The following is a 19,708-nucleotide window of genomic DNA, read 5'->3' as shown; positions in this document are numbered from 1 at the left end:
TAATCTATTTTTGCTTGTATTAAAGTGACAGCAATTTGGAGTTCAGTATCTTGAAGGACATAAACTGCAAGGGCAAGGGATCAAACCACCAAACCACTCTAACTCCTGAGCTCCACAGCCACCCCATGTCATGTGTACAGAATGGATAAGCAAAATATCACAAAAGTACAAATGGACCTGTATGTAGATTGTAAAAGATAATGGATCCTGGAAGACGTTGAGTAGCTTCAGATGTCGCCAAATAGGTAGGACCTCCTCTCAACCATGGAGACATAGAAAGATGGCAGGCCAGAAGAGACAACACAGAAGAGGCAAGCACAGCATTCACACAGATAGGAGAGAAAAACAAACACATGGAGGGAGGGAGAGACATGATAGCATGCAAACTAAGGAGCAAGGGAGAGAAGAGGAGAGACTGAATCTCCAGAGGACAATGATACAGATCCAACCATCTAGATGAGGTGCTAGCAGCCAAGCAGAGAATTTATATATATGCATCCATGATGCGAATATCCAGTTCAACCACATCCCAAAGGTGCTCTATTGGATTGATATCTGGTAAACAGTTACCAGATATCCATTTGAGTACAGTGAACTCATTGTCATGTTCAAGAAACCAATCTAAGATGATTCGAGCTTTATGACATGGTGCGTTATCCTGCTGGAAGTAGCCATCAGAAGATGGGTACTCTGTGGTCATAAAGGGATGGACATGATCAGCAACAATACTCAGGTAGGCTGTGGCATTGAAACGATGCTCAATTGGTATTAAGGGGCCAAGAAGTGTGCCAAGAAAATATCCCCCACACCATTACACCACCACCAGCAGCCTGAACCGTTGATACAAGGCAGGATGGATCCAACATTTCATGTTGTTGACGCCAAATTCTGAGCCTACCATCTGAATGTCCCAGCAGAAATCGAGACTCATCAGACCAGGCAACGATTTACCACGTTTATCTTCTATTGTCCAATTTTGGTGAGCCTGTACGAATTGTAGCCTCAGTTTCCTCTTCTTAGCTGACAGGAGTATCACACAGTGTGGTCTTCTGCTGCTGTAGCCCATTTGCCTCAAGGTTTGACGTGTTGTGCGTTCAGAGATGCTCTTCTGCACACCTCAGTTGTAACAAGTGGTTATTTGAGTTACTGTTGCCTTTCTATCAGCTTGAACCAGTCTGTCCATTCTCCTCTGACCTCTGGCATCAACAAGGCATTTTTGCCCACAGAATTGCCGCTCACTAGATATTTCCTCTTTTTTGGACCATTCTCTGTAAACCCTGGAGATGGTTGTGCGTGAAAATCCCAGTAGATCAGCAGTTTCTGAAATACTCAGACCAGCCCGTCTGGCAACCATGACAACCATGCCACGTTCAAAGTCACTTAAATCATCTTTCTTCCACATTCTGATGCTCGGGTTGAACTGCAGCAGATCGTCTTAACCATATCTACATGCCTAAATGCATTGAGTTGCTGCCATGTGATTGGCTGATTAAAACATTTGTGCTAACGAGCAGTTGGACAGGTGTACCTAATAAAGTGGCCGGTGCGTGTGTGTGTGTGTATGTATGTAATTGTAGTGTTGTCTGTCATTATGTGTTGTGGTAACAGCTGGTCAGTGCTCGGATTCAACCCTTCATTGTTCACCTGATAAAAAATGGTATTTTAAACATTGCCATTTTAATGGGCAGCCTTTTTGTGAGACTGTATACACAGTTTGGTTATTGGTCCCTGATCTCAGGGAGGTGCACCGTTATTATCAATATCTATTAACAATTTTATTGATATTAACCACAAAATTCTCATTAGGAGACAGGTCTGGGCTGCAGGCAGGTCAGTCTGGTACCCGTTTTCTTTTACTATGCAGCCACACTGTTGTAACACATGCACAATGTGGCTTGGCATTGTCAAGGCAAATTTTCCAAAATTATTACAGAGAATGCTGGGAACTCAACAATATTATTTTCCACTATTGACCAGCTAGTCAACACTGCCCCCACCTGTCCACAGTTCTCTGGATCAAACTGTGTCTGGAGATGTTCTGAACAGCGATCATCCAGTGAAGTTTATTGAGCGCACACAGACAGGTGCCCAGATCTCCTTTTCTTCCTACTGTTGAGGGCAAAGGATTTAATAGCTATTCTGAACACTTGCATGTGCACTTGCACATGCATTTCCAGGCCTACTTTCTGCCATCTGAGCAGAAATCAATTCAATTCAATGGGCAGAAATCCCATCACTGCTCTACCCTATTTGTAGCTATATAAAGTATATATAGCATAATATGTGCATATGTGATATATTTCTGTTTGTGATATTAAAGATATTAGTTGCAGATAGTATATCTACATAACACAACACTATGGATCTAATAATAATGGTAGTAATGTTTTGTCGTTGGCATAAGTGATGGATACATGAACCACGTGACGTGGTGCCGACATCAAAATTTGCTCTGATTTTCAGGGCACTGAACCAAACGTTAGCTCAGCTTTGTATGTCAAGCTAACTTTGGTGCCATACTGAATGACTCGCTAACAGTTATCTGATTAGCAAAATGCTAAAAACATTCTATATACAGACGAACGGAAAATACTATGAATATGTGCATGGCTAACTGTGAAAAGTGAAGTAACTAAATTGAGGATGAAAAAACACTACAAGATGATCCCTAATGTTGTAGGCGTAGCTAAAATTACTCTAGAGATAACAGGAAGTAAACATATGTCCACGTCGTAAACTACGTTTCCCAAGTAGACTCGCGGGAGTTCGGCAATAAGGAGGCGGGACATCCTGCAGTTTTACTGTTTTCGATTGGCTTCGACTGGCTCCTCAGACCGGGAATATTTTGAAAGTAACTGGGTGTGCGCTGTTAAGTTTGAGTTGGTCAAACTGACATTACTTTGAGGCGCCACTGGCTTTTAGGCAATTAAAATCAACTTGGCGACGTATTCATTAGTTCTTTTTTACTTTTCATGGAGCAAGAAGCCTGTGAAACCCCGTCTGCTGGAGCGAGGGAAACTGCAAACGACATGACAGACATTGTGGTGGTTGATTTGGAGTCCTACGTCAACGTTGAACTCGACATGGAGAAGAACAACGCATTTGAAGTACTTGGACACGATGTGTCCGGTGTAACTCAAGGTCCGTGTCATTTTTTTTACCACTTCATTGTTGAGCATTGTTTCGTTCCGCTGTTGGAAAAAATCGTGTTATCATTAAGTTAATCTTGCCTCATGTAACTAACTTCTAACGTAACGTTAGTTTGTGGGTCAGACACAAACTAACTTGGTTTTCTGTATTAAAGCGACAATAGCAGTCACATTTTGTAAAATTTCGGATCTTTCTGCTCCAACCACTGGGACCAAACGTTTATCAGTACTAGTTAGAAATATTATGAACCTAAAGCAACCGAAGTTATAAATGACAACACGTATTTCCCTCCATTTTTACCCCCCAGCGTCCTCAACACTCAAAGACCAAATGTCTGGTGCTCAACAATACGCCAACTAATGATAAATGCTAATAATCTGTCAATAGGTGCTTCGTGGAAAAGTGAGAGTGAAGAAAATGACATGAAGGTTTCTGTGGCTCGCACGATGTCTGGTGTGTGTGCGTGCGTGCGTGCCTGCCTGCCTGCCTGCCTGTTTATGTATATCGGCTCGTATATCTTATTTTGGCCTCCTCTGAATTTTGAGCTGAGGTGTCAACTGCATTACCTTGTCTTTCATGGACCCCATGGAAACTCAAGGCTGTAGTTATTCATACAATCAACCTGTGATTGGGCAGCCTGCTTCTGTGCAGTCCACAGTATAGACATCTGTGGCTATACTGTGCGGTTCACCGTGTGTGGCTCCACCATGTCCCCCCTAATGGAAACTGAAGTAGTAGGAGTCCTGGATCTCCTGAAGTCCACCACCAGCTCATTTGTTTTGTTGATGTTGAGCTGCAAAAAGGCTGTGTGTTGAACCTGTTGAAGAAACGGTTCAGCTTGTTGTCTGTGTAGATTTTCCTATCAACAAGCACAGTACCAGTACAGTACATACATTAGCCAACGAAGCATGAATGTTGCTGAGTGCCTGCTTCATTTTGTTGACGTGCTTAGATTTTGTGGACTTGTTTCTGACATGGTTAAGTAGGATATGTATTTAAATGGTTTCTTTTTTTGTCTGTTTCAATTGTGTTAATTGTTGATCTTCAATCGTCTGTACAGGGTGACTTATTTTGAAAACTGACTGGATTCTATTCCTGTGTCTGACTTCCTGGCATGTTCATGGCGTCTGTAAAAAATACACTAGGCGTGTACACTCCACAGAGCTGAGTGCTTCTGAAATGCACTGTGGTGCTTCTGGTGGAATCACAAGCATTGTCTGGAAAGGGCATCAGCTCCCATTGAACTTGCTCAGTGTAATTTGTGGGTTTCTCTGGGGAAGTCTGGGGTCCTGAATTAAGCGATTCCACTTGTGATGCTTGGGTGTGGTAGTCCTCTGCTGAATGTTGCTTGAGGTTGGACTCCAACATGGGTGACAGAAAATGCTTTCTGGAAAACTGTACCATTTGTCTTATAGGCTTCTCATTCCTACTAACAGGAGTTATCCACTCATGGTCTGCATTTGGACAGCCTCGTTCTTTTTACGGGTCGACCTGAGCTGTAGGTAGACCTGAGCTGTAGGTATTCGCTGACATTTTTAAAAACCTGCACATCTGAGTCTCCTCTGGCATTACGTTTCAGACAGTTTGTTACACCTGGCAGTTATGGGTGTAAATATTTAGTAACAACTCTCTACATAAGAACTAGTATGTGAGGTACACTCTGTTTTAATGTAGTGATGCATAAAACTCCATTTAGATAAAAACTTTGAACGAGACAAAGTTTGAACGTATGACGCAGCAAAAGTAGAAAGAAACCAAAATTCCTCTACAACTCTTTCATTTACTTATTTTTTTCCACAAAAGCTCTGTTTCAGAATCGAGAGGAGGATGAAGATGAGAGTGATGATGATGACGATGACAGTGGCACAGACCACTTTAACGCTGAAAAGCTAGGGACGCAGCTGCAGAGATGTGAGCGTCATGGAGAAGTGAATTCAAGTCTTCCCGACACTTTCCAAACCAGCCACCTGCTGTTCTATGAGAGGTTCAAAGCATACCAGGACTACATGCTTGGTAACTACAGACATGCAGAAAATGTTTACTTCTGGTCAATCTTCACTTGAAAGATTTAACTCAGTTGTCAGATACAGTATAATAATAATAATAATAATCCTTCTGAGCCATTACATTCCTAATCTCAGTGTTTGTACGTTTGTATATTTATATGTATTTGTGTGTAGGGGACTGTAAGCCCTCCGAGGTGAAGGCCTTCACAGCAGACTACCTGGAGAAGCTGGTGGAGCCGTGTGACTGGTTGGCTCTGTGGTCTACTGACATCTTTGATGTACTGGTTGAGGTAAAACCAACTCTCATACACATTTCCTTAATATTTTAAATATACTTATTTTGACCCCACATTAACCCATTTAAATCCTGAGTCAGAAAAGGGGTTTTGAAGAACTTGTAGCCATTTCTGCTGCAGGATCCCACAACCCATTTACCTTGCATGGTTTTTGATGACAGGATGCAGGGTCTAAAATGAGTTCCTCAGCTGTAGTACCTGGTACCAGAAGTACCAGGAACTATCAAGAGGAGTTTACGATACTGAACGTCACTCAATGGGGATTGGATGTCTGTAAGTGATGGAAACACCAAGCTCTCTTCTAATGTATTCTTTCTAATACATCCATTTGGCTATTGGAGTTATGCTACAGTAATTGTGCAGTGACTCTGCTCAGTGTAACAACAGGAATTAACTACAGTGGTTCTTGGTTCCTGCTTTAGCTCCTGGTTAATTTTGGAACTATCTGGTCAAATGTAAACATACGTATTAACCCTCTGAGAACAACAGAATAATTCACAATCCCAAATATCATGTTGTCTTTAGAACGTCATTGCGCCGCTATGGTTTGAGCTAGAGACATGCCGTTTCTTTCCTGTTAAACTAGAGAAACCATGCTAACCACAAGCTCCTGGACAGAGAAGACAGATGGTTTGAAAGAGGAGTACGAGAAGCCATCTATGTCAAGGTTAAAAAACGTCTCTGAACAGGTCTGAGACACCACCTATCTCCCACATACAATGCTGTCCTTTCATCTCTCCCAAAGAGATTCAAAGATTTAGCCTCTGAGGATAAACAACAAAGCCATTCACACATGGCTCCAGGAGCCTCCCAATGACAACAATGGGACACTAACGAGGCACCCTACCATACCTTAATGGGGGATCGTTTGCCTCACAATAGAGTGATACCATCCTTGTTTGTGTGGGTTGGTCTCACTCAGAGGGTAAATACTTGAACCTAACACCATTGCATTGGACTAGAGCTGTCCTATCTAGTCTGGTGTGCATGAACTGATGAAGCCTGCTCGGATGAGAGGCGAAATGTCTTCTAAGACAAACTGACGAGGTCCAGTTGCGAACGATTGAATGCCCTGAAGCTTACAATGACCTGGATGAATGAGAATATTCACAAGCACAAGCTCCTCTTTGTAAATGTCAGGTGTTTACTTCAGTCAATAAAACTCATTCGTAAAGATTGAAAAGATGTGGATAGTCTCTCCTTTTCTCCTCTCCTGCCGCAATGCTGATTCTGTCTGTATGTATATGGAGCAATTCCTTGCTTAGCTGGTTTTTCAAAGTGAAGATGTTGAGGAAAATGCAGACAACTGCGCTTCAGTCTGCTAATCTAAGGATGAGGAGTTGTGGCAATGGGATTGATCTGTACGAGCCAGGGCAAATAATTAATGGTATTATGCAATCATCTAAATTGTGATGGATTATGTAGGCTACAGAGCAGGGAAATGTGATTTTAGATTGCGGATCTAGGCCATCGTTTTTGCGCACTAAGACAACATTTGTGCTACAAGCTACCCAGACAGACCGACAGTATCTATAATGATAATGTACTGTGTGTGTTTTTCCTGTAAACGAACTGTTATCCTGAATGAAGCCTCTTTGCCTTTATTTGACTTGCTTTGGGTTTTCAGGATGGGACAACATTTTGCCATTTTGCTGGAAAAATACAGCAACCAAAATTAGAACTGGCATTGATTTGCTCTAGCTTACTTTTAGATAAAAACTCAGCATTAGGATTGAAATATAGCAAGTGAAGATAGTTGCAAGTGATTTACAACAACCAATTGATTTAGCACATATTTTACAGTTGAGCAGCTACCAAAATGAATCTGTTACTGTTGTGCCCACATCTTACAATGACGTGACTCCATCACATCTGGATCAAGCTATTGCACTGATAGAACATATGGTGAGGGAAGGTAGACTCTGTGTGTACACCTGTGATGCTTGCTGGTCAAACACAGTCACAGCTGATGGACAGTGTTTCCCAGATGAGTATTTAATGTTAAGATGCTGACTATATTATCAACGATGTCTTGTTGCAGCTGTTTATGTTCACCCAGATACAGGTTTAAAAAAAAAAAAAAAGCACTTCAGAATTATTACTTTCTGGGTTGTGAAGGTGTATATGTATTTATGTGTAGAAATACTGTTGCTATTTTATTTACTTTACTTATTCTAAATGTAAATATTTGTGTATATATTCCGTGTGTGTTGACTAAAGGAGCTACAATTTACATTTCAATGTGCAACCCTGTGTTGTAAAATGACAAATGAATGACCTGATTGAAGAGCTGCTCATGATTTCAGGTGCGTGACGTTGGCTTGAAGGATCTGAAGGCATGTGTGGGGCTGGTGCTTCCTCTGCAATGTGACACCAGAGGCTGTGAACTCACTGAGGAGGCTATGAATTCTCTCCTGGAGGCCACTCAGCACAAAGTCCCTCTGCAGGAGCTCCAGGTGGTCTACGATCAGTCTGGGGCCTTTGATCAAACCGCCCTCGCTCTCGAGCACCTCAGGTGAGACATTTTAAACTGTTTGATAAAGTGCACTGCCTTCTTCTGCCATCCTTTCCTCTTTCCTCTTCTATCCTCCTCTATCTAGATTTTTTTATAAACACATCTGGAGGCAGTGGGATGAGGAAGATGAAGATGATGACTTTGACTACTTTGTCCGTTGTGTGGAGCCTCGTCTCAGGCTGTGAGTACACCTTGTATGTGGGTGATGCTGTTGTATTTATAAATGTCGGTTCATCCCCATGAATCCTAATTAAAAATGTCTTATCTCAGCTACTATGACATCTTAGAGGACAGAGTCCCAGCAGGCCTTGTGGCAGAGTACCAGTCCTTACAGAAAAGCTGCTTCGAGTGCTTTCAGCAGTTCTCAGTACTGCGCAGTGGCCTCAGCACTGACTCAGACTCAGAGCTGGACAACATTTCCATGGTGGAAGGCCTGAAACTGTATGACCAGCTGGAGACATTGAAACGCAAGCTGCACATCATTGAGAACCCGCTGTTGAGGTAGGAGATGAGTTGAGATTCTCCATCTCCAAACGCCCTGCACAATCGCCACTGCCTCCCGTTTGTCTGTCTTATCCAGCCCTCTCACAATATTTTCATCTTCCTTACCGTCACAACCTCCTCTCCAGGTATGTTCTGGGCTACAAAGGAAATGCAAGGCAGCAGTGTGTGCAAAGCCGTGGGCTCAGGGCATCAGGTGAGGTGTTACTGAGTTACTGAAAAATAGTAAGTAGTTACCTCATTAAAAGTAACAAGATTACTTATTACTTTCACCAAAAAGTAATGCATTACTCTGTCATGACTTCCTTTGTGGTTACTTTAAATAGGGCTGTCACATGTGACCAAAATTTCATATCCCAGTATACCGTGGGTAGTTTCATATCCAGATAACGATACATATCATGATATAACCCATTTTCTGTCAATTCAATGAATAAATAGTTTTCATAAAAATACCACGTGGACTCTCCTAACATGGCTGTTATCTTTCTTGACCCCAGGTCTTCTTTCCGATTTTGAATGTCACTATATCTATTATAATAGACTGTGTTTGTCTGCTATCAAAATGAAAGTAACGAGGCCCTTCAAATTTTAGTAATTGTAACTGCGTTATTTAATTTGAAAAAGTAATTGGTTACATTTCTAGTTACCACCCTTAGTATTGGAAATACGCTAATGCATTACTTTGTGATGTGTTACTCCCAACACTTATCAGGTATGAAGGTGGTCCATGTGGTCACAGCCTCCTGCAGCACCATCCAGCTCCAGTCCCTCCTCAGTGACAGACTTCTACCGCTGTGCTCCTCTGAAGACACTGAGATTCAGGTCAGTACCACTCACACTTACGATATGACCAGGGTCGGGCTGCAGCAGACAGGTCCATGTTGGATCCGATTTCTGGTCAGCAAAGTAACCGGATTTAATAAGATCAAACTAACAAATCTCTCATTGAATCGATCAAAACATTGAGATGGCCACTTCTCTGTGCAGCTGGATGATGTATGTACACAGCAATTTCCCAGCTTGGGAAAAATAAAGTATATCTATCTATCTATCTATCTATCCATCTATCCATCTATCTATCTGGCTGCACTGTGTCTCATGATACACCAACGGTTGCATGTTTTGTAATGGAAAGACACATTTTCTTGGTAAGATTGTCCTAAGGGTGGCGCCAGAGGGAGAGAAACGGTGTTATCTGAAATCACTGTGATTTCAGGTAACACTGTTCTCAGGCTTAGCCCCAAGCTGCCACTGTACATACAAGCATAGAAGTTGAGTTCAGGCTGTGTGACTCTCTTAAATTGTGTGTTTAGTTCCACAGAGACCCAATATCAGCGGTGGATTCGTGCCATCAGGGCGATGTGGTCATTGTTCTCCCAGGGAGCTACAGTGTCAGCAGCTCCATCTTCCTACCAGACTCCATTACTATAGAGGGTAAAAGCTTTTATCTTGTTTCCACTGAGATCATCAAATGTATGATCCATGTTTTGTGAATGAAGTCCCGCAGACCTAGATACTGCAATAATGGAATAAGTCAGGCTACGGATCCGTTGACCAATACCAATTACTAGTTATAAACTACATATACTACTACTATATCTAAGTACAGTTGTGACATACTTGTACTTGTACTTTTTATTTCAATTTTGTTACTTTATACTTCCACACCAATCCTTTTTGGAGGCTTGAATTGTACTTTTGAACTCTTCTACATTTTTGTGATAACTTTAGCTACTAGTTACTTTGCAGATTAAGATTATCAATATAAAGTATAAATAAACCAATAAATTATGATGTATTACCACAGCACAGGCGGTTAAGTTATGGCTCGTTTAAAAGGTTATGTAGCCACCGTTCATGTGGTGGCAAGTTTACATTTGATAATCAACCATAAGTGACTACAATTTTACTACAAATTTTAGACTGACTTCATGAATAGTTTCATGTTGAGAATATTTCATGGCACTCAGCCAAACATCTAGCTAAATAGTATAAGGTGATACCCTGGGTGTATTTACTGTGGCTTTCATCAGTTCTGAGGAAAGGTGCAGGCAGAGGTAATAGGCTCTGAAAACAGCTAGATTGATTTCCTACAGGCATTGTGGATGCAGCGCATGATGTCCAAGCTTAACAGGCTGGCTTTGTGATGTTTCTTTGCAAATGCATCACAAATAAAGTAACACAGTATGTATGAATCTAGGAATGAACGGGATATTCTGCACTTTTACTTTCAATACTTTAAGCCACCACTGAGAATAACATAACTCCAACACAAAACTTGGTTTAAATGCTTTTAAGGTCCCAGCAGTGTTTCTTATGAAGTTAACTGAAATTTTTAATAAATGAATAAACACAATATCTCCTCAAAGTTTTATGAAGTAAAAATAAATAAAACTAGTAAACTGAAATAAGTAATAATAATAATAATAATAATAATAAATAATAGCTGAAATTTGAAATTTGAGTCCTTCTCTAAAAGTATGTGAAAAAATAGTAGAATAAGAGATAAGAGATATCAGAGTGGTGAACAGCTGCAGATGGCCAGTTTACCTTGTGTATCTTACCTATGTGTATGGTTTACCTTGTGTGGTTGACACAAACTGTAACACAGATGTGTCTTGGTAGTGTTTAACATTGTTGCTGTGGACCGGTCGCTGTCAATAATCTTGCATATTTCAAAACTTTCTAACATTTTTAGAAATGTTTTACCTGCGTATATGAACTGTTAGTGTGTATTTGAGTTTGTAAACTGGCTTGCCTCAGATTGTCTGTCTGTTTAGGGACAAATAAAGTATTAATATTGAATTAAGTTTTACTGTATCTGGATGTGTTGATAAGGTTAAATTTGAGAGTGTAGTGAAATCTAACAAAACACACACCTCTTGACTTGAATTATAGAGCTGCTGTACACTGACAGTGTTCTTTGTTCTTGCCAACCACCTTTGTGTTTCCTGTGTGTCAGGCTTCGGGCTTCCTGATGAGGTGGTGATCGAGAAGAAAAACAAGGGCGACTCTTTTGTGGAGTCCACAGGAGCTGATGTCAGGCTGTCCAACATTAAGTTCATCCAACATGATGCTATCGAGGGCATTCTGTGTAAGTATACATGAAACCAGGTTGATAAGCAAAAATTGACAAGGCTCCTCATGTATAAACCTTTTTTTAACACTATGATGTAGGTAAAGGATTTCATTTCTTAAATGCTTTTACCAAAAAGAATTAAATTTAACAAGAAAAAAAGTCATAAAATACGAGTAAAAGAGAGGTTAGAATCGACAACTGTAACTTTTCACCTAAATTTTGTTAGACACTTAGACGTTTCTTGCGTTCTGTGCTGTTATCAGCTGCTCCAACAACAAGCGGACACTTGGAAACAGAAAATTCCACCAGCTGCTCCATGAAATGTATTTTTTTTAAACAAGATTTCCATTTACATTGAGCAGCATGCACACAAAGTACCAGTCAAGGACCATTTACAGATGCCAGCCTACAGGTGAATTGCCACCCACTGATGCATTAGCTTGGTACTCTCTGATGTTGCAACTATTACAGCATCATGTGTGTCAGATTTTGTACTAAATGTGATTTGTTCTCGTGACAGAAATGAGTGGGTTTGATGATTTAAGTGAAAAGCAGGACAGAACACAGTAACTCCTTGTGCAGCAATTTGACATACAGACCATGAAGGTCAGACTATGTTCAATACAACCTCTCTGCACGTGTGTTCAGCTCTGACACTGCAGTGATGAAGGCTTCAGAGAGACAGCACAGAAATCTGACAGAGGATTCATCTACTGTTGTGTCCATGTTCAGGGTGTGACTAGACTCTAGTTACTAGAGTCTGCAGTTTCTAACTCCTTCTCTCTCCTTCAATTATTATTATCATAATCATTGTAATTATTCTTATCTACCATTTATCATGTATAACAACCCATCAAGCTTCAGACAGTTCCCAACTACAGCAGGAATCCTGCAGGGAGTTACCCGAGCCTCTTTGCAATTATATTGGACTACATCCTTAGGCAAAGTATAGACTCGATCCAGATCCTCACCATCAAGCAGAAGCGATTAGAATGTCAGCAAAGCCTGCATCTTACTGGTCTTGACAATGTGGACGATCTCGCCCTCATAGCTGATCAGCTATGTGATGCACAACACTGCAGCCAAGGTTGGTCTGTTTCTCAATGCAAAGAAGACTGAGTACATGACCATCAATAAGGATGAAAGTCACCTGCCAATATATTCCATAGATGGTACACAACTCAAAGAGCTCAGAGACTTCAGGTACATTGAGTTGCTGACAGTAAGAGGGACTTCCTGTCACACAAGGGACACACGTGGAGAGCCTGCACCAAGCATAAGACCAAATAACAGATTTACGGAGACACTTTTGCTGGCCACTGATTTCGCACTGAACACCAGGTCACATCAGATGCTGATGTTATTGGCAGAGAGACACAACATTAAATTGAGGACCAACCAAAGTGCATGAGGGACAAAGACACAACGTGGTGATGATGATAACAGTTGTAAAATAGCCAGTCTGTTGACATGCTGACTCTCTCCTGGTGTGTATTTTCCTGTTTGGTTTCTGTCAGGTGTGCGACAGGGGACTCTGAACATGGAAAACTGTGTGCTTCAGTGTGAAACCACAGGAGTAATTGTCCGAACATCTGCCCATCTCACCATGAATATGTGTGACCTGTATGGCTCCAAGGTATGTGCCATAGACTGTATATAAAGCTGAGCGATGTGTCTGAACTTCCACTGTACAAAAATGAAGCCAACTGGACAAGTGGTCGGGGCTTGGAGCCGCGGTAACTAGGTCCTGGCCGCACACCCGCCCAACTCAATCGCGAACAGGCTCAGCTGTCAATTATGATGTCACACCTGCCTTTCGTAGCATAAAATAAGTAATTAAAACCAAACCAATGAACACTTGAACATACATCAGCGTGATAAGAAGTACCTAAAATGACAGAAACTATCTTAGAGAAAAATCTATTTGACATGTACTGTACGATGTATGATGACACTATGTGGAGGGGGTGAGATTTATGACATATACTGCACTCGGCCACAAGGGGGTGGTGTGTTGGCTTTACTTTTGGGGAGCTGTCATGTGGTCTGTCTTCATGCAGTCAATGGTGAGTGCTGGATGATGCACATCACAGGTAGAAACTCCTCTGAGGCTTCACTTCAAAAAGAGTTTGTGTCGTTTTCTGAGGTTGCAGTCTGTGTGCTGCTACTGTGAGAAACAGATGTCGGCATACAAAGTCATTGCCTCTTTAGTAATTTTTTTTTTTTTTCATGAACAAACAGCCAGTGCTGTGTATCCACACTCAGGAGATAAGATAAGAGGGTGTGACAAGAGCCCTTTTAGGAAAGGACCATCACCTTAATATGTTGGTAAGGGTTTTTAGTCATGTAGCAACAGTGATGATTTATCTTTGTTCTGCTCATAAGAGGTCTTCTGTGATTAATGGTGTATGTGTTCTTGTTCAAAGTCATACATCACAGTAGCTTCACACATTACAGTAAGAAAGTCATCTCAGGGTAAAAATTCCAGAGGAGACTTCCTTCCTTCCTAACCCCTGTAAATTCCACCGGCTGTGTCGTGTTCTGGCTGCGATGCAGCTGCCGGAATTTAACGATGAGAATACATGTGTAGTCTGTTTTTTTTTATGGAAGCTGTGTCAAGCTTCACAGAGCAGATTTAGCCAGGCAAGAAATCAGACATAGGAACGGTTTAGAGAATCCAGTTAATTTTCCAAATAAAACACCAATTTGGCTACGTATTCTACTTACCAATGGTAGAAACACAAACATCGAAGAGAAAAAAACAAATCAGGAAAATCTGACCAAGTCAACAAAATTTGTCAGGCAGCACTTCTGAAACGCTGAGTGAAGCTGTTATTCCTCCATTTTCCAGTTTCTGTTCAACAGCTAATGCAGGGACAGTCCTTTTGCGAGGCTAAAGCATATCTTCTGCATGTCTGTATTTTTGCCCATTTATTGTCCAACATGACACAATGTATGGATAATGCATGTCTTTAATGTGTCTGTGTGTGTCTGTGTGTGGTCGTGTTGCTGTGTGTTGTCTGCAGGGGGCTGGTGTGGAGATTTACCCCGGCAGTGTTTGTAGTCTGATTGGTAATGGCATCCATCACTGTAAGGACGGGATCCTCATCAAGGTGGGTAAAGAGGAAGTTACTCCTCCAAACATTTGGCCTGTTGGAAACAAATACTGAATTCAGTATTAATACCAAGAACTCACCAAGAAACACAGTCAAGGCTTTGATATGACCTCACTTGTTAGACATTATTATTTAGATGCTCAACTACAGCATGTGCAGACAAGTCCTAAATGCTAAAAAACATAAATCTGCACCAAGACAGCAATCCACTTGATTTTTTGATTTGTTGTCTCCTCCTCAGCATGTAAACTGACACAAGTGTTAGAGCCAATCCCAGGTGAGCTGTATGACAATGGTAAACTGCATTTATATAGTGCTATAGTTATATATTTATACAATTTCTAGTCTTACCAACCACTCACAGCACTTTACAACACAAGCCAGCATTTAGCCATTCACACACAGGTGGCAGATCATACCATGCAATGTGCCACCTGTTCATCAGGAGCAGCAACCATTCACATGCACACTCACACAACGTTGGCACAGCTATCAGGAGCAATTTGAGGTTCGGCATCTTGCCTTGAGATTGATATGTAGACTGCAGAGGCCAGGGATCAAACCACCAACCTTCTGATAAGAGGACAACCCCTCAACCTCCATCAACAGTGCAGCCAATAGAAGGACTTGTATTCTAAACAACACTCATTCAAAGGAGGAGTTCATAACAACAAAACAAATTCCAGATTTATGCTAAAATAGGCCAATGAGGAATATTAATTCAAGATTCAGGTATAGAATCTATATTCTCTCTATAGTGACTTTCTGGCTGAATTTCTGTCTGGCAGCTGGATGTGTCTTGTCATGATCCACAGTGGAACATCTCGTTTTTTAAATCATGTTCACGTTTGCCAACATCAGGTAAATTACATCAACATTTAAGTAAGTTAAGTAAATAAACTAAGGCAGTGCTGCATGTGATTCTGGCCCAGTTTTCATCTACAGACGCTATAGATAAAAACTGGGTTTTCATTTACCCCAAAAATGCAAAAACAATGTAAACCCAGAATTTAACAGGTCCAGGCGTACAAAAGAGGTCAATGAAACATAACTATACTCAATATAACAACAAATAGACATGTTGTTGACTGCTCAAACTGATCTGACACAATGACACATGAAATACCAAGTATAGTGGTTTGGCCAAAACAATGAACATATAAAAGGTAAACAAGATAGACACCAACACAGCTAAATACAGAAAAACTAACTAAACCAAGATCTCCCCCCATGACATGGCAGCACATGGTTTGGCCCGCTAAACTGGCTCCAGGATTAAAGAGTACTCTGCAAGTTTAAGCGAACACCACTATAGCCAGGTGCACTTTGCACGTTGGGGTGTGAAGGGGCGAATTTGAGAGTTGCTTTCAACTACCTGGAGAATGAATCAAGGTTGGACAACAACTAAACTTGTGTAATGTAGTACGTTGTATGTGACCACAGGACCTTCAGGGCCTTCTTGCTGTGTTTTTGTTTCTGCCTCCGCCCCCGACATAAGAAGTAACATTCTGTCTTGACTTGTTGTCCTGCGTTTTGCAGCATTTGGGTAGTATTCAGTGTTTAGGACAACCACTGCACCTCCTTTGTCAGAAGGATCAATAGTGTTCTCTGGATTCCTCTCCAATTCAACTGCTCCAATCCTGATGACTAAAACCCCATCATGGCTGAGGAAGAGGTTATGTCTCCAGCTCTGTTCAGAAAGACATACAACATGCCAACACCACCTCTCGCTCTAATCTCCTATCTAATGTACAGAAAACAAAAAATGCAAGTCAGGCTTGTTTCTCTACACAATTTAGGATATTGTCATGAACAAGAAGGACTCAAAACAAGACAACATGGCTGACAGTAACTGGCATGTATAGATGTGATAACTGTGCCTGCTGCACATGTACAACAAATACAGAATTGTTCAGTCATCCCCACACTTGGAGGAAAATTACCCTTTGGGAGTTTATAGACTGTAAGTCGGCTTGTGATTGGCCTGTTCTTATGTCCCTGTGGTCTAGCAGATGTTGAGCAAACCAACAACCCCTTGAACAATGAATATTGGAGCACAAAACTGCCGTCCATACAGGCAATATGGATTATGCAATCACTAAACATTATCCTGAAGCAAATCACGGTTCACTCTCCATTAAGTCAAATTAAGTCTCCATTAAGTAAAGTCACTCTCCCACAAGTCTGTGGGATTGAGAAAGTCACGATACCTACTAGAGGAGGTAGAGGAGGCCATGTTCTGAAGAAACTGGCCCACAGAGAAATGTTATGTGTATACACACTCAATACTATGACACCAAAGGGACTTAATGATGATTTCAACTTAAAATGTTCTTTAGGTAAGGACTGTTTGTAGTCTTTTGTAACCCACAAACTGTGTATGTGACCACTTCCCACTCAAGGATCATCAGTAAGGTCATCCTTCAGTGGAAAAGAGGTTTCATTCAGGTTTTGTGAAGCTTTGTATAGTATGTAATGGGGTTTCAATTGGATTTAACTACATGCTTGTGATTGGTTGCTATGTCTAGAACCACAGGATAAGAAAATTGATTGGTTCCTTAATAATTAGGTCTAATGCCCAGCTGTGTACTAACTCTGCTTTTTATATATTACCAAATTGAACCTGTACACTGTAACCGCTCTGAAGGCTCTGTGCCAAAACAAGTAAGCGTTTTTCTGTTGTGCCGTGAGCCAAGTGAACAATTGAAATGTGAGTATTTGTCCCTCTTTATTTGAAAAATTGGGTCCAGGGACACAGTTTTCTGTAGTTTTTTGGATATGCTCACTGAAAACTCTGTTTCCACTACAATGATGGATCAGTGCTCTTGTGAATGAGGTGAACTGGGAAAATGACCATGTGTTGCTGTGACCATCACACAACTATTTCCTACTCCTGATTTCTGATGATTAAATTTGGAAATGTTTGTGTTTGGTGTGTGTGCAGGACTTTGCTGATGAGCTGGATGTGATGCCATCCATCACCATGGAGAACAATGTGATTCACAATAATGAAGGCTACGGGGTGATTGTAGTGAAACCCAGCGACGGGGAACAACACAGGGTTCCTCTGGACAGAAGTGAAGGTAGATAGAGCTCCCACAGTCAGAATATAACATCAGAGAAATAAAGGCATGAAAGGGAAGGCAGAGGACAAGGCACGTTTGGAAAAAGCAATCAATTATTGATCCGATCTTTTGTTCCCAGAAGACCCTGCTGGACTGACAGCTGAATACAAAGAGCAAGGAGGCGCTCCAGCAAACCTGACCAGCACCGATTCAGCAGATGTTCCTGAATCAGACAACAACAGCACACATGTGGGCGTGGCCTCCACCTCAGGCAGGAAGTGGCAGTTTAGTCGTCAGCTCAGCAGAAACAAGGAGACGTCCTGCAGCCGAGCGGTCCAGGATCTGATGGACCACCAGATCTTTGTCTCTATTCAGGGAAACCAGTTCAGGCGCAATGGCATGGGTGACTTTGGTACTTTTTTCTACTGACAGATGACGTTGACACACTCATAACTTCAGACTTTTCTTGCATTACTGTAGATACTTCCACTTCCAGTGTTTTGGAGCAGTAATTATTTGATGACAGCTTCATGCTTTAGGTGATTTCCTTACTTTGTCATGAAAGATTGCTGATTCACATCCACCCACTGAACGGAACACAATTCAACAGAACTCTGACTTCCACCTGTTTAAATTAACAGTGAATTGATCCCCAAGTTTGAACTTGCACAAATGCTTTTATCTTATTTATTCCTTTGGGCTCCATATGCTAGATGTTTAAACATTTTTAATTATTATTACTTTGAAATCCACTCGTCACTTTGAATGTAGTTTTGGTGGTTTTGACTTCGGATCTAATAAATGTTGTTACCTTTAAGGTGGTGGCTTGTATGAAAGCAGCTCACTGTTGATTCTGAGTTCACATTAATATTCCTAATTTCTTTTGTTATGAGTTCAATGTGACTTTCACACGGTGCCTCGGGTGTTTTTAAAGGTTTCATGATGTACAGTATTTTATAGCTGAGGGACGTGTACAGGTTGATGAAAGCAGAAGCCCAGTGAAAACAAACTTAGGTTTTATATTTTGACTGACTAAAACAAATGAGTCATTGGTTTAACGTGTTACTGGACAATGTGAATATAATGACTTTCCTGCCGATTAAACAGTGTCTGTTGAAACCTCTGTATGGGGGGGGATGCAGCTTGATAATCTTTCTATGTGTGTTGTAACCTGACTCAACACAATAACTGTGAAACAGGCTCACTGAGTGTTTCATACTGTGGATCTTCGATTATATATTAACTCTCTGGACATGAACTTTTCTTCATGTCCCCCACAAACCCAAATATTCAAAATAACTTCTAAAAAGGAGTGAAATCTTCCTGCTTTTGCTCTCTCTCTCTCTCACACACACACACAATCCATGTCATTTGAGCCATTAGTCACACAGGGGCTGAAAACCGAAACACTGCGCTATAGATCAGTTGTCCCCAACCTTTTTATCACCACAGCCCAGGAGGGGAGGGGGTGTATGTAGATTGTTCATACTGTAAATATAATAATTTTTTTTCTTTCAAAATACTCTGGGATCTTGTCTTTTAATCCAGGGTGCTTGGTCTCCAAGTGGAGAAGCAGTTTTGAAGGCCTCATTAGAGAGCCAGTCGCCACATATGATGCAGATCGGCTCGGTGTGTGGGAATCATCCATATTTCAAGTTGGTCTCCTGGTGTTGTGTGTTAAAAGCTTCTTTTTCTTGGAAGTCGTTGCTCTTCTGTCTCTTCACTGGGCCTTTTCCCCTTCACAAAGAAACTTTCCAAACACGTCTGTTTTTTACTCATTTTGCGAGCTTTGGGTTAAATTTGAGCGCTCAAGTGACCGAGATGTAACCAAGAGAATCCAGTCATTTTTCAAAATAAAAGATCGTTCAGACTCAGATGCTGGAAATAATAATTTCTTGTGCGGCCTGGGTTGGGGACCACTGCTATAGACAGAATTGGTTGTACTGTAATCAAAGTGGAACAAGCACATTCCACTAT

At 41.2% G+C, this 19,708-nt stretch overlaps 1 protein-coding gene across 2 annotated transcripts; it reads left to right on the top strand.

The window, feature by feature from the left end:
* The first annotated feature begins 2,884 nt into the window (after positions 1 to 2,884).
* On the top strand, positions 2,885 to 19,391 carry shcbp1 (SHC SH2-domain binding protein 1). 2 transcript variants are annotated; one of them, XM_041936157.1, is made up of 14 exons: positions 2,885 to 3,141; positions 4,954 to 5,163; positions 5,331 to 5,446; positions 7,759 to 7,967; positions 8,053 to 8,148; positions 8,238 to 8,468; positions 8,597 to 8,664; positions 9,184 to 9,293; positions 9,785 to 9,905; positions 11,434 to 11,565; positions 13,068 to 13,186; positions 14,577 to 14,663; positions 17,611 to 17,749; positions 17,874 to 19,391. In XM_041936157.1, the coding sequence occupies exons 1-14, from the start codon at positions 2,973 to 2,975 to the stop codon at positions 18,158 to 18,160; spliced, it is 2,094 nt and encodes a 697-aa protein (XP_041792091.1). In that variant the 5' UTR covers positions 2,885 to 2,972; the 3' UTR covers positions 18,161 to 19,391. The 2 variants fall into 2 exon arrangements, with proteins under 2 accessions (XP_041792091.1, XP_041792084.1); XM_041936150.1 differs by having other exon boundaries at positions 17,871 to 19,391.
* The last annotated feature ends 317 nt before the right edge of the window (positions 19,392 to 19,708 follow it).

Source organism: Chelmon rostratus, chromosome 1 (genome assembly GCF_017976325.1).
Source record: "Chelmon rostratus isolate fCheRos1 chromosome 1, fCheRos1.pri, whole genome shotgun sequence".
NCBI classification, from domain to species: Eukaryota; Metazoa; Chordata; class Actinopteri; order Chaetodontiformes; family Chaetodontidae; genus Chelmon; species Chelmon rostratus.
This window is presented reverse-complemented; position numbering and strand designations above follow the sequence as displayed.

Bases quoted from the DNA above. Each gene is read 5' to 3' on its own strand.
- shcbp1 (XM_041936150.1), top strand. From the start codon at position 2,973: ATGGAGCAAGAAGCCTGTGAAACCCCGTCTGCTGGAGCGAGGGAAACT. The intron at 9,294-9,784 runs GTCAGTACCACT...TTGTGTGTTTAG, and splicing joins CTGAAGACACTGAGATTCAG to TTCCACAGAGACCCAATATC. The intron at 14,664-17,610 runs GTGGGTAAAGAG...GTGTGTGTGCAG, and splicing joins AGGACGGGATCCTCATCAAG to GACTTTGCTGATGAGCTGGA.